Source organism: Peromyscus maniculatus, chromosome 22 (assembly GCF_049852395.1).
Source record: "Peromyscus maniculatus bairdii isolate BWxNUB_F1_BW_parent chromosome 22, HU_Pman_BW_mat_3.1, whole genome shotgun sequence".
Taxonomy (NCBI): domain Eukaryota; kingdom Metazoa; phylum Chordata; class Mammalia; order Rodentia; family Cricetidae; genus Peromyscus; species Peromyscus maniculatus.
Genome location: NC_134873.1, coordinates 2575738 through 2590883, shown reverse-complemented (window position 1 = coordinate 2590883; position 15146 = coordinate 2575738). Strand labels below are relative to the sequence as shown.

The following is a 15146-nucleotide window of genomic DNA, read 5'->3' as shown; positions in this document are numbered from 1 at the left end:
TGGATGGCTGTCCAGGGTGAACCTCGAGAGATGAATATTGTATGGAGACTTTGCTGGGTTCGAACTGTGTCACTCACAGTGGAGGTGGGGGACTTCTTGGTCCAGGTGAAGATTTGGAGCCATATATAAAAATGCCTCCAGGGGCTGGAGAGATGGCTCAGCAGTTAAGAGCACTGGATGCACTTCCAGAAGTCCTGAGTTCAATTCCCAGCAACCACATGGTGGCTCACAACCATCTGTAATGAGATCTGATGCCCTCTTCTGGCATGCAGGTGTACATGAAGACAGGGCATTCATGTAAAAAATAAAGAAAAAAAGAAAAGCTGAAAAAAAAAGATGTCTCCATATTTAACGATTTCTGTGGTGTCTCTCCATTACAGTTGCCACTACAAATGGGAATTGGGGGGTGAGAGTGGGGCTGGGGAGATGTCAGGGGTGGGAGTGGGGCTGGGGAGACATCAGGGGTGGGAGTGGGGCTGGGGAGATGTCAGGGGTGGGAGTGGGGCTGGGGAGACGTCAGGGGTGGGAGTGGGGCTGGGGAGACATCAGGGGTGGGAGTGGGGCTGGGGAGATGTCAGGGGTGGGAGTGGGGCTGGGGAGATGTCAGGGGTGGGAGTGGGGCTGGGGAGACGTCAGGGGTGGGAGTGGGGCTGGGGAGACATCAGGGGTGGGAGTGGGGCTGGGGAGATGTCAGGGGTGGGAGTGGGGCTGGGGAGATGTCAGGGGTGGGAGTGGGGCTGGGGAGATGTCAGGGGTGGGAGTGGGGATAGGGCAGGGATCACTGGTACTCCCAGGGCAGCATTCAAGATCCCCACCCTGGACTCTGATTGGACCAAGCTGGTGATGTCAGTGCTCCTGATTGGGCAAGTGTCCAGTCCCCTCTACCCACCCCCTCTGAATTACTAGAGATCACTGGATATAGTGACCAGGGGCTCCCGCCTCGAGCACCTATGATCAGTCAGTTCTCCAGGCTCAGCCACTGAAGACTGAGTGACCAGCTTGTCTAGAATGCGGGTGGGTGGGGAATCCTCCTCTGTAGTGGGCATTGAGGAGACAGAGACACAGACAGCAAGAGATGGGACAGACAGATGTAGCAGGCTTTGCTGTTGGCCACCAGCTCACAAATAACGACACAGAGACTTATTAATTACGAACTCTCGGCCTCAGCTTAGGCTTGTCCCACTAGCTCTTATAACGCAAATTAACCCATTTATATTAATCTATGTTTCGCCTCGTGGCTTTTTACCTTTTTTTTCCCATTCGGTATGTCCAACTCCCTCCATGTCTCAGCATCTGACGCACACCTAAATTCATCTCCTGCCCCCCCCCCCGGAAGTCCCGCCTATTCCTCATGTCTAGCTATTGGCCGTTCAGCTCTTTATTAGACCAATCACAGCAATTTATCTTCACACAGTGTACAAATATCCCACGACAGAGAGACACGGAGAAACATAGACAGGACACACAGACAGACAGACAGACAGACAGACAGACAGACACAAGGGAGACAGCAGGAGAGCGACAATTCCCTGAGTGTCCTCACTTCTCTGACCTCCAAACAGTGCCAAGCTGGGCACAGCAGCTGGGCTGACCAACCAGATGCCTAAGAGCTGCTGGGACTTGGCTCAGTGTAAGCATGAGGACCTGGGTTCAAATCCCCAGGACTCACATAAAAAAGGCAGGCCTTGCCAGGGCGTGGTGGGCCACGCCTTTGATCTCTGTGACCCCAGGCAGCCAGGGATACATAGTGAGACTGTCTCAAGAGAAGAATGTGTATGAGAGGCAGGGGGCTGGAGACCTGACCCAGTGGTCAGAGCATTGGCCGTTCTGGCAGAGGACCCGAGTTCTAGTCCCAGCACCCACATGGGTGCACTCTAGGCTCAGTGAGACCCTGTCTCAAAAACCACGTGTAGGGTGATGTGTGGGCATAAGAGAGTCCTAGAAGACCTGTCCCGGCCTTAGGGAGGGGGGGGACAGCTGCAGAGGAAGGGTGCCACAGGAACGGTCTAATCCACAGATCTGGACATCTTGGGGTACAATGACTGTAAAAGAATCTTAACTGTTTGGGACAGGCTGGCTAGGGACTCTAACACATTCAGGCTAATAGTGCAGGCCAGGGCTGGTGAGAAGGTTGGGCTGGGAAAGGCAGCCTCGCCTGGTGACCCGAGTTCCATGCCTGGGAGCCATCCGGTGGAAGGAGAGACCTGACTCCTTCAAGTTGTCCTGACACCACACATGAACCGATACCGTACATACAGACACACACGCACACGTGCACACGGAAAGGAAATAAGTGAATGTAATAAAATTTAAAAGAAATGAAAGGAATTCTGTGTTTATTGCAGTGGGGGCTCCTGGAAGCCGGGGGCCCCAGCGCAGATGGGTCCCGGGTCCCTCCTCTGCACAGACATCCCCGGTGGCTCTGGGTCAAGGGGGTGGGGGTGGAGTGTGTGGCTGCCCCTCGGGCACATCCTGAGTCACAAGCGGGGTGTGGCGGGTGGAGAGGCACGCGAATCCCCAGCCCTGGGACACAGCCTCTTCCACCCGCCGTGGGACTCCCTGTGTCCCGAGACTCCACGGAGGGACCCGGACAAGGGGCACAGTGAGACTCGGAAGGGCTGTGCTGGGCCCGGTGGCGTCCGCATGCCATCCCTGCTACTGTGGAGGCTGAGGGTGGGCAGGGCGCTAGCTCCAGGCCAGCCTGGGCTACAGCAGCAAGTTCAAGGCCAGCCTGACCGATTTAGGGAGCCCATGTCTCAAAGAAAAATTTGAAAAAGGCGGGGCATGGCATGTGCAAGTTTGGGCTCAGTGCACAGCACATAAAAAACAAAACAAAAATCCCAACATGTGTGGTTCCTACAAGTACCCCTCCCGCCCCACACACTCGGGTCAGCTGGGGACAGCCTCGGTCTTCACTCTTTTGGGGGGCCTGTGGGGTACAGGGCTGTCGGGCTCTGGCTTACATGGAGCGTGCACCGAGCCATTGAAATGCGCAGGGGGCTCAGCCTTGGGTGCAGCTGGGCGCGGCAGGGGTGGCAGGGCCTTGTCCAGCACGCGGGGTCCTTCCCAGGTGGGGATCTCCAGCCCCAGATGCTTCATGAGCCTGCTCATCACCTCGTCCACATAGCCGTGGATGCGCAGGTCAGCCTGGCGGTCCTGCCGGAATGAGGGATGGTCAGGCGGGGCAGAGGACACGGCAGGGCAGGCGGGCCACAGCGCAGGGCACCGGCACATACGTGTTTTGTGGGCTGCAGGTTGACAATGACCAGACGGCCTCCCCGACGCTTAGTGGCAAGGGGCAGGTTCCCGCTGGGACGGATCTGCAGCGAGGTGCCCAGGGTGACTGACAGGTCTGCCGTCCTGGGAGCAGGAAGCAGTGAGGGGCTGGGGGCGTGGTCAGAGTGGAGCCCCGCCCAGAATCCCCAGTGAGGGGCTGGGGGCGTGGTCAGGGTGGAGCCCCGCCCAGAATCCCCAGTGAGGGGCTGGGGGCGTGGTCAGGGTGGAGCCCCGCCCAGAATCCCCAGTGAGGGGCTGGGGGCGTGGTCAGGGTGGAGCCCCGCCCAGAATCCCCAGTGAGGGGCTGGGGGCGTGGTCAGGGTGGAGCCCCGCCCAGAACCCCCAGTGAGGGCTGGGGGCGTGGTCAGGGTGCAGCCCCGCCCAGAATCCCCAGTGAGGGCTGGGGGCGTGGTCAGGTGGAGTCCCGCCTAGAATCCCCCAGTGAGGGCTGGGGGCGTGGTCAGGGTGGAGCCCCGCCCAGAATCCCCAGTGAGGGGCTGGGGGCGTGGTCAGGGTGGAGCCCCGCCCAGAATCCCCAGTGAGGGGCTGACTGTGCAGAGGACTTGTTTATTAGTACACACAAGGCCCAGTATTCTCCCCAGTACCACAGAAACCCTGAAAACAAGAAAGTAAACAAACCTTCCAGTCATCTGTGTTCTTTGCATCCATCCTGGCCAGGGTGTGGGTGTACAGGGGACCCCTCTGCTGACCCACTGTGGGAGTCTATCCCATGCTCCCACCCAGGGAGCGCAGGGTGGGTCATACCTGCTGGCCTCGTCAGCGAGCGTCAGGTCCCGGTCAGGCAGGGCGTCCTCCCAGTCCAGAATGGTGTCCCTCAGCTCCCCCCTGCGGCAGCCAGGGGAGGCAGTCAGGGCCCTCACCTCCTGACAGGTGCAGGCGTGCGTGTGCAGGCGTGTGTGTGTGTGTGTGTGTGTGTGTGTGCGCGCGCGCGCGCGCGGCAAGTCACTCACCTACAGGCCCGGAGTCCCCTGGCCTTGGCCACCGTGCAGAGCCGGCCCGTGGCCTTGAGGCCCATGGTGCCCACGACCGTGTCTCTCACGTACTGCCTGCAGGGGGGAAGCGGGGTGGTGGGGCCAGTGCACTGGGCACAGGCTCATCCCCGGGCTACACAGCAAGACCAACAGCCGGGGACAGACGGGCAGACGGCTCAGTCTGGAAAGTGCTCGCCATGCACACACAAGGCCCTGAGTTTGGGTCACCAGAGTGAAGGAGGGCGCGGTGGAGCAGACTCACACCCCAGGGCTGGGAGGCCCAGACGGGGACCCCGGGAGCTCACTGCCTGCTCAGTAAACCAGCCAGCCACAGTTCTGAGAGGCTCTGCCTCAGAACACAAGGACAGGGCTGAGTTAGGGCACCTACGTGTGGGGGGAGGGGAGGGAGGCAGCTAAGCCCAACACGATGGCTCACACCTGCGATCTCGGCACCCAGGAAGCTGAGGCAGGAGGATGGCAGATTCCAGGCTAACCCAGGCAATTGAATGAGGTTCTTTCTGAAAAAGAGCCACTACAGAGGGGCTCAGGGCACAGCTCTTGCTTACGCCGAGGCTCTGGTGTAGTCACGTCATCCTCCAGCCCGGAGCCACGGGGGTGGGGGGCAGGGAGAACCTCTCATTTCCTAGGGCCTGGCTTGTGTCACCCCTTTTTGTAGCTCCTTGCTTGGGGGATTGCAAATGAAGGGTCTGCCTACTTCCAGTCTGTTTTTGTCCGACTGTCCCTGGAGACAGGGCCACCCCCCAGCCTTCCCTAGGGCCGTTTTAGGGCCCCTTAGCCAGCTCAGGGGAGGAACCCGCGCGAGCCCCGCCCGGGGAGAGCCCGGCTAAGCCCCGCCCCGCCTGGAGAGCCCGGCTAAGCCCCGCCCCTCTTGGAGAGCCCGGCTAAGCCCCGCCCCTCCTGGAGAGCCCGGCTAAGCCCCGCCCCTCCTGGAGAGCCTGGCTAAGCCCCGCCCCTCCCGGCCGTCACACGCAGTCACCGACACTCACGTCTTACACTTGGGACATTCCTCTACAAACATGTTTCCGTGGAGCTCCGCCAGCTTGTCCCTGTGGAAGAGGATCGAGTCAGGACCTTTCCAAATCCGGAGGCTTGGGCCAGCTGCTCAGCCTGCCTCCGCCTCCAGGAAGCCTTCCTGGGCTGCTCACCCACGAGGTCCATGGACTTCTCTTTCCTGATCCTCACATCAAGGGAAGATGCCCCAGCCTGTCCCAGTCTGAGGAATTGTTACAGAAAGAGCTGACCTTATTTTTGCAAACACATTAATACCTGCTCCCCACTACAAAAATCTGTTGTCCAGATGGACGTGGTGGCACAAGCCCTTAATCCCAGAACTCAGAGGCAGGTGGATCTCTGTCACCTCAAGTCCAGCCTGGTCTACACAGAGAGGTCCAGGATATCCAGGACAACATAAAAAAACTGGCTTTAAAAAAAGCCATTAACAAAAAACAAATCTGTTGACCTAAGAATACTTGCCTAGAATCCCCAGTGAGGGGCTGGGGGCGTGGTCAGGGAAGAGCCCCGCCTAGAATCCCCAGTGAGGGTCTGGAGGCGTGGTCAGGGAAGAGCCCCGCCTAGAATCCCCAGTGAGGGGCTAGGGGCGTGGTCAGGGTGGAGCCCCGCCTAGAATCCCCCAGTGAGGGCTGGGGGCGTGGTCAGGGTGAAGCCCCGCCCAGAATCCCCAGTGAGGGGCTGGGGGCGTGGTCAGGATGGAGCCCTGCCCAGAATCCCCAGTAAGGGGCTGGGGGCGTGGTCAGGATGGAGCCCCGCCCAGAATCCCCAGTGAGGGGCTGGGGGCGTGGTCAGGATGGAGCCCCGCCCAGAATCTCTAGTGAGGGAGCTGGGGGCGTGGTCAGGGTGGAGCCCCGCCTAGAATCCCTAGTGATGGGCTGGGGGCGTGGTCAGGGTGGAGCCCCGCCCAGAATCCCCCAGTGAGGGGCTGGGGGCGTGGTCAGGATGGAGCCCTGCCCAGAATCTCTAGTGAGGGAGCTGGGGGCGTGGCTGGGCAGAGTACCCTTTCCATCTGGATAAAGTGCCCCGCCCGTCCGTGGGGAGGGAGGGAGGTGCAGCGGGGCCCACGCCCGCCGCCCCACCTGACCTGGGGAAGCCGGAGCGCACGTGCAGCCCGTCCACGTTCTGGCTGACCAGGAAGCTGAGGAAGCCCACGCGTTCCAGCTGCACCAGGGCCATGTGGGTCTTGGAGGGCCGGGCGCTCTCGAAGGTGGTGTCAAACTTGGGGGCCAGGCCTCGCTCCTCCATGGTCCACACGCCGTGGGGGCCTCTGGGGACGGAGAGATCGGTCCCGAGAGCCGCCCCGGAGTCACGGGCAGCGGGGGGCGGGGCAGGGCTCCGTGGCAGCGCCCCGAGTCTCCAAACCCCCAGGGCTGCACTGCACTCCTGGCATCCCTTGCAGCTGGGCCATCGCCTGGCGTGCTCGGGCCGCCCTGCCTCGGTTTCCCCCCGGGTCACACACCTGAAGTCGGGGATGCCGCAGGCCGTGCTGATGCCGGCGCCCGTGTGGAAGACCACCCTGGAGGACTGCCACATCAGCCGCGCCAGCTCCCACACCTTGTGCTCCAGCTCCTCGGGCGGGTCGAAGACCTGCAGGGTCAGAGGGCGCGGGGTCAGCAGCGGCGCCCTCCCGCCCTCCCCGCGGCGCTGTTCCAGCAGGCGCCCAGGTCACTTCCGGCCGGACTACAGGCGAGCCGAGCCTGGTGTGGTGGCGCTCGCCTGGCACCCTGCGAGTTCGGGGCCAGCCTGGGCTACAGTTCAGGGCCAGCCTTGTGAGACCTCAGTAAAACCCCCCACTCTCTCCCCTACAGACAAAGAGAAGCTTAAACCAGGATTCCTAAGTGTAGATGAGAACTTAGACCCCTTTCCCCAGGTGGCTGTATCTGCTACAGGGACTTTGGAAAACTCAGGATATTCGACCAAAAGACTAAAAAGGGAGGCGGGTTAAAATAAATTATATGGTCTGTGCCTTTAAGAACTAGCCTCATGGGCTGGAGAGATGGCTCAGAGGTTAAGAGCACTGACTGTTCTTCCAAAGGTCCTGAGTTCAGTTCCCAGCAACCGCATGGTGGCTCACAACCATCTGTGATGAGATCTGGTGCCCTCTTCTGGCCTGCAGGGTTATGTACAGGCAGAACACTGTGTACATAATAAATAAATAAATAAATCTTAAAAACAAAAACAAAAACAAAACAACAACAAAAAAAGAACTAGCCTCACAAAGAAAGGGGAGCGCTCCTTCCAACTTCCCTGCTGTGAGTGAGAGATCTGGAAGAGCCTCCCTGGAGGCTTGTAACTTAGAATACACCTTACTTTTGCATTCTGTACCTAAAGTCTCCAGTGGTGGCTTTGGGGATGTGATCTAGGCACAACAAGACCCTCACTCTATTGTCTCAAAAAGGGGGCCTTAGACAAAGATATCTCAACATAGATAGACCCAGGCCAGTTTCAAGTCCCCAGAAATGATGGCGCCGGCCCCAGGAACAAAAGAAGAGTCAGGATGTCTGATGGTAACCAATTAACCGCGAGATGCCCCTCTTCAGAGATAACATGACCAGACCCTGGAGATGAGATGTAAAACTCCTGACAGGGCAAACAGATAAGCTAGAATAAGATAAAGTCCAGGCCCGGGAAAAACTGGACCAGTCAAGGATGGACCTGTACTAACCACGCCCCTCTGAGAAATTTTATGGGTTTTGCCTATGAAAACTAACTTCCCCCAGAAAGAGGGGCTCCTCCCTGCCTCACTTGAGATGCCTGGAGTCGAGTTCCCCGTCATGACAGGTAAACTTTGCTTTTGCATTCTGGTGTGCTCGTCCTTGGTGGTCTCTCTGGGGTTACGATCTGGGCACACCTGGGCTACAGGGCGAGTTCACGGCCAGCCTGGGCTATAGTTAGGGGCCAGCCTGGGGCACAGGGTGAGTTTGGGGCCAGCCTGGCGTACAGGGCGAGTTCGCGGCCAGCCTGGGGTACCGAGAGAGTCCCCCCACCCCCTAGAAGCCACAGGCTGACGGCCCCGCCCTCGCGGCTCCCCTCTCCCGGGTCCCCCCTCCTCTCCCGGGTCTCCCCTCCTCTCCCGGGTCTCCCCTCCTCTCCCGGGTCTCCCCCCCAATCCCGGGTCCCCCCCCCCAATCCCGGGTCTCCTCCCCCCCTCTCCCGGGTCTCCCCCCCAATCCCGGGCCTCCCCCCCTCTCCCGGGTCCCCGCCCTCTCTCCCGGGTCTCCTCCCCTCTCCCGGGTCTCCCCCCCTCTCCCGGGTCTCCCCCCCAATCCCGGGCCTCCCCCCCTCTCCCGGGTCCCCGCCCTCTCTCCCGGGTCTCCTCCCCTCTCCCGGGTCCCCCCTCTCCCGGGTCCCCGCCCTCTCTCCCGGGTCTCCTCCCCCCTTCTCCCGGGTCTCCCCCCCTCTCCCGGGTCTCCCCCCCTCTCCCGGGTCCCCCCTCTCCCGGGTCCCCCTCTCCCGGGTCCCCCCCTCTCCCGGGTCCCCCTCTCCCGGGTCCCCCTCTCCCGGGTCCCCCCTCTCCCGGGTCTCCCCCCCCTCTCCCGGGTCCCCCCTCCCGGGTCCCCCTCTCCCGGGTCCCCCCCTCTCCCGGGTCCCCCTCTCCCGGGTCCCCCCTCTCCCGGGTCCCCCTCTCCCGGGTCCCCCCTCTCCCGGGTCCCCCCTCTCCCGGGTCCCCCCTCTCCCGGGTCCCCCCTCTCCCGGGTCTCCGCCCCTGCGGACCCCGCACCCCTCCCGGACCCCCGGGGCCGTCACTCCCCGCCCCCCAGGGAAGTCCTTCCCGTGGTCCAGACGCCGTGCTGCCTGCTGTTCCCACCATGCCCGGCTCCCCGGTCCGTCCCCCGTCCCGTCCCCCGACCCCCCGGGGCCGCTCGGCCACCCCGACCCCGCAGCCTCACCTCGGGCAGCCCACACTTGCCCTTGTCCGCGTACGGTGACAGCCCGGCGGCGTAATTCACCGACATCGTCGCCGGCGCTGCCGCGGAACAATAAAGTTTCCCTTGTTGAGGCCGCTTCCGCCGGAAGTGGGGAAGGGACGGCGGGGGAAGAGGACCCACCTTCCCTAGAGACGCCGGGGTGTGTGTGCGTGCGTGTGCGTGTGTGTGTGATGCGTGTGCGTGAGTGTGTGTGTGTGGGGTGAGTGTGTGTGGGGTGAACGTGGAGGGTGAGGTGGCAGCGGCGGAAGAGGCGTTCTCTCCAGAGTGCATGCGCCGCACTGACGCCGCGCCGACGCCACGCGCGCCATCTTTAGTGCTGGCAGCGGACTCTGCCTGCGTCCCCAGGCCTGGCTGCCCACTGTCGTTGATGTGGCCACTCACTGGCGCCGAGGCAGGAGGATTGCGAGTCCCAGGCCAGCCCGGCTGTGTAGTGAGACCCTGTTTCATAAAGGGGACAAAATCACCACCAAAACCCGTGGAAACAAACCCCTTTGGGGCTTTGGCTCAGTGGGCGGAGCCCCGCCCCGGGTGCATACAGCCCGATGGGAGTTCAAAGCCAGTCTGGGCTTCGTGAGACCCCAGGGCGGCTCTGGGTCTCTGCTGTGTGACTCTCAGCCCGTCTCTGCCCCTCTCTGGGCCACAGGGCAGAATGCATGGGAACTTGGGGTTCCCGGGCCCAGCAAAGACCTCCGGACTCCCTGCCGATATTTTCTCGGCTTTGTTTCTGGGGTGCATCTCCAGGGATAGCACAGAGTATCAGGTCCCCCGAACGGAGCGAGTCCCATATGTTACACAGAGGTGCGCAGAGATGCAGAGAGATGGAGAAGGAGATACTGGGGTCACCGGGAGCCCCTGTGACCCCCTCCCGTGGCCATCTCTGCAGTGGGAGGCACCGTCCTGACCCTCGTGCCTCTTGGTGGTCACAGACAGGACCAGGCCGTAGTGATGGTGCTGGGGACCCGGGTGAGGGGCGGCATGTGACTACGGGAGCCTCCTGATCCCCGCGGGGACCCCCAGGAAGGCTTCCCGGAGGTGGGAGCGCACAGGCCCGGGGGAGAGGCGGTCCTGGGGCTGCCCAGCTGAGCACGCTGGCCAACGGCAGCTCGTCTCCTCCCTCGGCTCACCCCATCCCCCTGGGCGGGTGCCCCCCCCAAACCTGATCGGGTGTCACCCCGACTCCGCTACTGGCAGCTCGCACCTGGAGCGAGTAACCAGAGAGGCTGTGGTGGACGCAGGGCTCTGGCCTGGAGTCGCCTGAGGTAGGGAGATAGGCTGGGGAGGCCCGGGTGGACACGGCCCTGGGTCCCGGGGAAGGGGAGGCCTGGCGCTGCACCACAGCGGGCTGCCTGTGACACCCCGAACACATGCACCCACACACTCGTGACAGGCGCACGCGTCCCACCAGACAGCCGCGGCCCTGGCTCAGTGCGCACCCTCCTTCCTGAACCATTGTGGGGACCCACAGGTCACTGGACCTGTGTGTGCTGCGGTCACCTCTTCCAGGAGGCCCTCCCCACCTCCATGCTGCGATTCTCCTGACTGGAAACCTGTGGACGAGGCTCCTGGGTGTCCTGTTACTCACCCTGGGGTGTGATTGAACTTTATAGTAGGGGTGGTGGTGAGAGTGAACTGTCACATTGAGTGTAGAGGAGGAAGGATGGACGGGTGGATGGGTGAATGTGTGGATGGATGGATGGATGATGGATGGGTGGATGGGTGGATGGATGGGTGGGTGGGTGGATGGGTGGGTGGATGGGTGGGTGGATGGATGGATGGGTGGGTGGGTGGGTGGGTGGGTGGATGGATGGATGGATGGATGGATGGATGGATGGGTGGGTGGATGGATGGGTGGATGGATGGGTGGGTGGGTGGATTGATGCATGGATGGATGATGGATGGGTGGATGGATGGGTGGGTGGGTAGATGGATGGATGGATGGGTGGGTGGGTGGATGGATGGATGGGTGGATGGATGGATGGGTGGGTGGATGGGTGGATGGGTGGATGGATGGGTGGATGGATGGATGGATGGGTGGATGGGTGGATGGATGGATGGGTGGATGGGTGGATGGATGGATGGGTGGGTGGATGGATGGTGGGTGGGTGGGTGAATGGATGGATGGGTGGGTGGATGGATGGATGGATGGGTGGATGGATGGATGGGTGGATGGATGGGTGGGTGGGTGGGTGGATGGATGGATGGATGGATGGGTGGATGGGTGGGTGGGTGGGTGGATGGGTGGATGGATGGATGGATGGATGGATGGGTGGATGGGTGGGTGGATGGATGGATGGGTGGGTGGATGGATGGATGGATGGATGGATGGATGGGTGGGTGGATGGGTGGATGGGTGGGTGGATGGGTGGATGGATGGGTGGATGGGTGGATGGGTGGGTGGGTGGATGGGTGGGTGGATGGGTGGGTGGGTAGATGGATAGGTGGGTGGATGGGTGGGTGGATGGGTGGATGGATGATGGATGGGTGGATGGATGGATGGGTGGGTGGATGGCTGGATGGGTGGGTGGGTGGGTGGGTGGATGGGTGGGTGGGTCTGCCCTGAATAGATTGCTCTTGTTTACCAAGAGCAGTGACAAGTGTGATTGGCCTTCCTACAAGGGACTGGCTGTCCAGTGTCTCCTCCCCTCTAACTGAGTAAGAAGCGTGTTACTGGGCGAAGCCTGGTGACGGCTCCTTGCTTAGAAGGCAGGTTAGAGGTAGAGGAAGTGACCCAGCCGAGGAGAATGCAGGAAGTCCACTTGGGGAGGTAGAGTTCGTTCTGTCTGGGGGACAGACATGGGTCAGCACACGGGGTCTCATGAACAGGAGTTCCACAGAGAAGGTGGGGGGATTATTGGCCTCAGTGTTTGTACAAGTTCAAGACTGCAGAGCAATGTCACGGTGACGCCTGTTTACCGTCTGTCAGCCCCTTCCGGTGACTGCGCTGAGTACTCACAGCTACCGGCCCAAGGAGGGATTATCTCCTCTGTTTACAGTTGAGGACAGTTCTCAGAGAGGGCAAGTAACCTGCATGGGGACACACAGCAGAGAGGGTAGCAGATCTGCCCGGGCGGGGGCTGGCAGTGTGAGATGAGCTCAGAGGCCGTGCTGTGCAGGGCGCTGTGCAGGGTGCTGTGCAGGGTGCTGTGCAGGGTGCTGTGCAGGGTGCTGCGGTGACGGCCCCAGCACCCTCCCTCACTCCACCCACCCCTTCCCCCAGCCGGCGTGATGAAGACCCTCCGGGCACGGTTCAAGAAGACGGAGGTGAGTCTGCAGGCCTGGGGAGGGCGTGAGCTCTCGGTCCCACCTCCTGCTGGAGCTCAGAACCCAGGGCTCCGCCTTTAGCGCCCCCTCCCCCCACCCCATGTTTTTTTTCTGCTAACCACATGCTAACCCCCGACATGGCTCTGCTCTCCCACCCCCAGTCCGGGTCACAGTGGTCACCGTGCGAAGCAGGGCCTTTGCACATGCTGGCGAGGCGTCAGTGAGATGCCTCCAGACTCTTCCCACCCCTGTTTTTATCTGAATCCCGCGATTCCAGGGGGGTTCCCGAGTGCTCTTCCCCGTGAGCCCCAATCCCAACCTCACACCGGTTCTTCAAGGAATGAGCTTATGTTGTCTGCCTTTGAGAGAAGGGAGGCTCAGAGAGGGTGTGGAAGCTGCTCCAAGTCACACAGCTCGGCAGCGTCCAGCCTCCTGTGGGGGCTGGGCATCTGTGGGTGTGGAGGGAGGGAGGGAGGGGAGACAGAGACAGAGAGAGGTCACTTTCCTGCACTGTAAGGCTGGGCTGGCTTCCTAATAGTTTCTGCCTGGTCCCTCAGTTCCTCAGATACGCTTTCCACAGAATCCCTGGGAACCACAGCCAGTTGGAAACCCGCTCACTGCAAAAGCCGAGTAATGGGCTGGCAAGATGGCTCAGGGGGGAATGGCGCTTGCAGCCAAGCGTTTTCTGTGTAAACCAGAGTTGCCTGCATCGAGGGCTGCGCACCACCTGTGTGCAGTACCTGCGGGGGCCAGAAGGGGGCGTCGGGTCCCCAGAACTGGAGTCACAGGAGGTTGTGAGCCCCGGGTGGGTGCTGGGAACCCAGCCGGGTCCTCTGCAGGGGCTGCCGGTGCACTAACCTCTGAGCCACCTTTCCTGAGTTTGAGTCCCAGAACCCGCTGGTGGAGGGTAGAAAATGACCCCACAGAGGTGTCCTCTGACCTCTGCCTCCACGTACCTGTGCTCACACCCCCCATCAATGTAATTTTTGGTTGTTTTTTTTTTTTTTTTTTTAATTTTTTTTTTTATTTTTCGAGACAGGGTTTCTCTGTGTAGCTTTGCGCCTTTCCTGGATCTCACTCTGTAGCCCATGCTGGCCTCGAACTCACAGAGATCCACCTGGCTCTGCCTCCCGAGTGCTGGGATTAAAGACGTGTGCCACCACTGCCCGGCTAATCAATGTAATTTTTAAAGGAGAAAATACTTTTTGAAAAGCTGAATTGGGCCAGCTGTGATAGCGCACGCCTTTAATCCCAGCACCTGGGAGGCAGAGGCAGGAGGATCTCTGTGAGTTCGAGGTCAGCCTGGGCTACAGAGTGAGTTCCAGGCCAGCCTGGGCTACACAGAGAAATTCTGTCTGGAAAAAAAGACCCCCCTATTTTAAAAGCTGAATTATTTCGAAATCTTGCGGCCCACCCCTGCTGAGAGATACCTAGCTTGGGATGGGACGTGGGTGTGTTCCGCGGGGGGCTGAAGGGGCCGCATCAGGGTGGGAGGGGCGGGGGCGCTGGGCCAGCCTGGGCAGCAGATGGGAGGCCTGGCCGGCCCCTGCCCGCCCTTATCCGGTTTCCTGGCTGCAGCCAGAGTGAGGCTCCGCTTTTGTCAAAGCAGCCCCGAGGGAAGAAAGAGAATACCCGTGGCTGCCTTGGAGACCTCCCTGGCGCCCTGGGCTTCTGGGCTTCCTCCTGGGGTGGCCAAGCGCCAGGCTGCATCCCAGCAGGCGTCCCTACGCTGTCCAGCCAAGCTCCAGCAAGGGCGCAGCAGGCTGTGGGCCTGGGTTTCCCTTGTGTAGAATGAGAACTACCTTATCTGGGCCCCCCTCGCTAACCTTCTGGCTTTATTTGAGGAAAATCCCTCCAGATTTGCTGGTCCTGACCTTGTAGCCCAGGCTGGCCTTGAACTACCAGAGATTACCTGCCTCTGCCTTTCTAGTTCTGGGATTAAAGGATTAAAGGCTTGCGCCACCATGCTCGGCTCTGTTCTCTCTCTCTCTCTCTCTCTCTCTCTCTCTCTCTCTCTCGTCTCTCTCTCTCTCTCTCTCGTCTCTCTCTCTCTCTCTTTCTCACACACACACACATACACAAGTTGGCACGTGTGTGTGTGTGTGTGTGGTGTGTGTGTGTGTGTGTGGTGTGTGTGTGTGTGTGTGGTGTGTGTGTGTGTGTGCTAGCATATGCGAGCGTGTGCTAGGACTCCCCACAGAGGATGACGCGCCAACCCAGTGCCCAGTGTTGAGGGACAGGGAGGCAGGACTCGCTTCTTAGGGAAACCACATTTGTAACTGTGCAAGGTGACTGGTGAGCTCCTCACGTCACCCAAGTTCTTGCCTGTCTGGGAACTCCACCTCATCTCACAGTTCCCGTCGTGTGTCAGACATCTTCCATAGTGCCAACTACACGCACAGAAGCCACAGAGCCAGAAAGGGCTTGCGTTGGCTCCGAGTCTCCAAGGCATCCAGTAAGTCACTCAATAAATGCTGAACAGCAGAGCCCTCTGCCCGCGGTGGCGACGTGGTGCCCACTACTCTGCCCGTCCTCCCCGAGCGGCAGGTCGTGGGGTGCCTCTGTGGGTCCTGCGTGCCAAAGCGGGACAGGCGCCCCTTTCTTTCAGTTGATCTAAAGATGTGCGCAGGCCCCGCTTCTTGTGCTGGGTGAGTGA

The 15146-nt window shown here is 60.8% G+C and overlaps 1 protein-coding gene across 3 annotated transcripts; it reads right to left on the bottom strand.

Annotated features, from left to right (window-relative positions):
- Positions 1-2319: 2319 nt before the first annotated feature.
- Positions 2320-9439, bottom strand: Sirt6 (sirtuin 6). 3 transcript variants are annotated; one of them, XM_076559899.1, is made up of 8 exons: positions 9191-9436; positions 6760-6887; positions 6385-6567; positions 5276-5335; positions 4248-4343; positions 4042-4122; positions 3237-3360; positions 2320-3156 (listed from the first exon to the last, which is right to left on the bottom strand). In XM_076559899.1, exons 1-8 carry the CDS (start codon positions 9254-9256, stop codon positions 2890-2892), a joined length of 1005 nt encoding a protein of 334 aa, XP_076416014.1. In that variant the 5' UTR covers positions 9257-9436; the 3' UTR covers positions 2320-2889. The 3 variants fall into 3 exon arrangements, with proteins under 3 accessions (XP_076416014.1, XP_076416015.1, XP_076416016.1); XM_076559900.1 differs by lacking the exon at positions 9191-9436 and adding an exon at positions 8046-8209; XM_076559901.1 differs by having other exon boundaries at positions 2966-3156; positions 3237-3320; positions 9191-9439.
- Positions 9440-15146: the final 5707 nt, after the last annotated feature.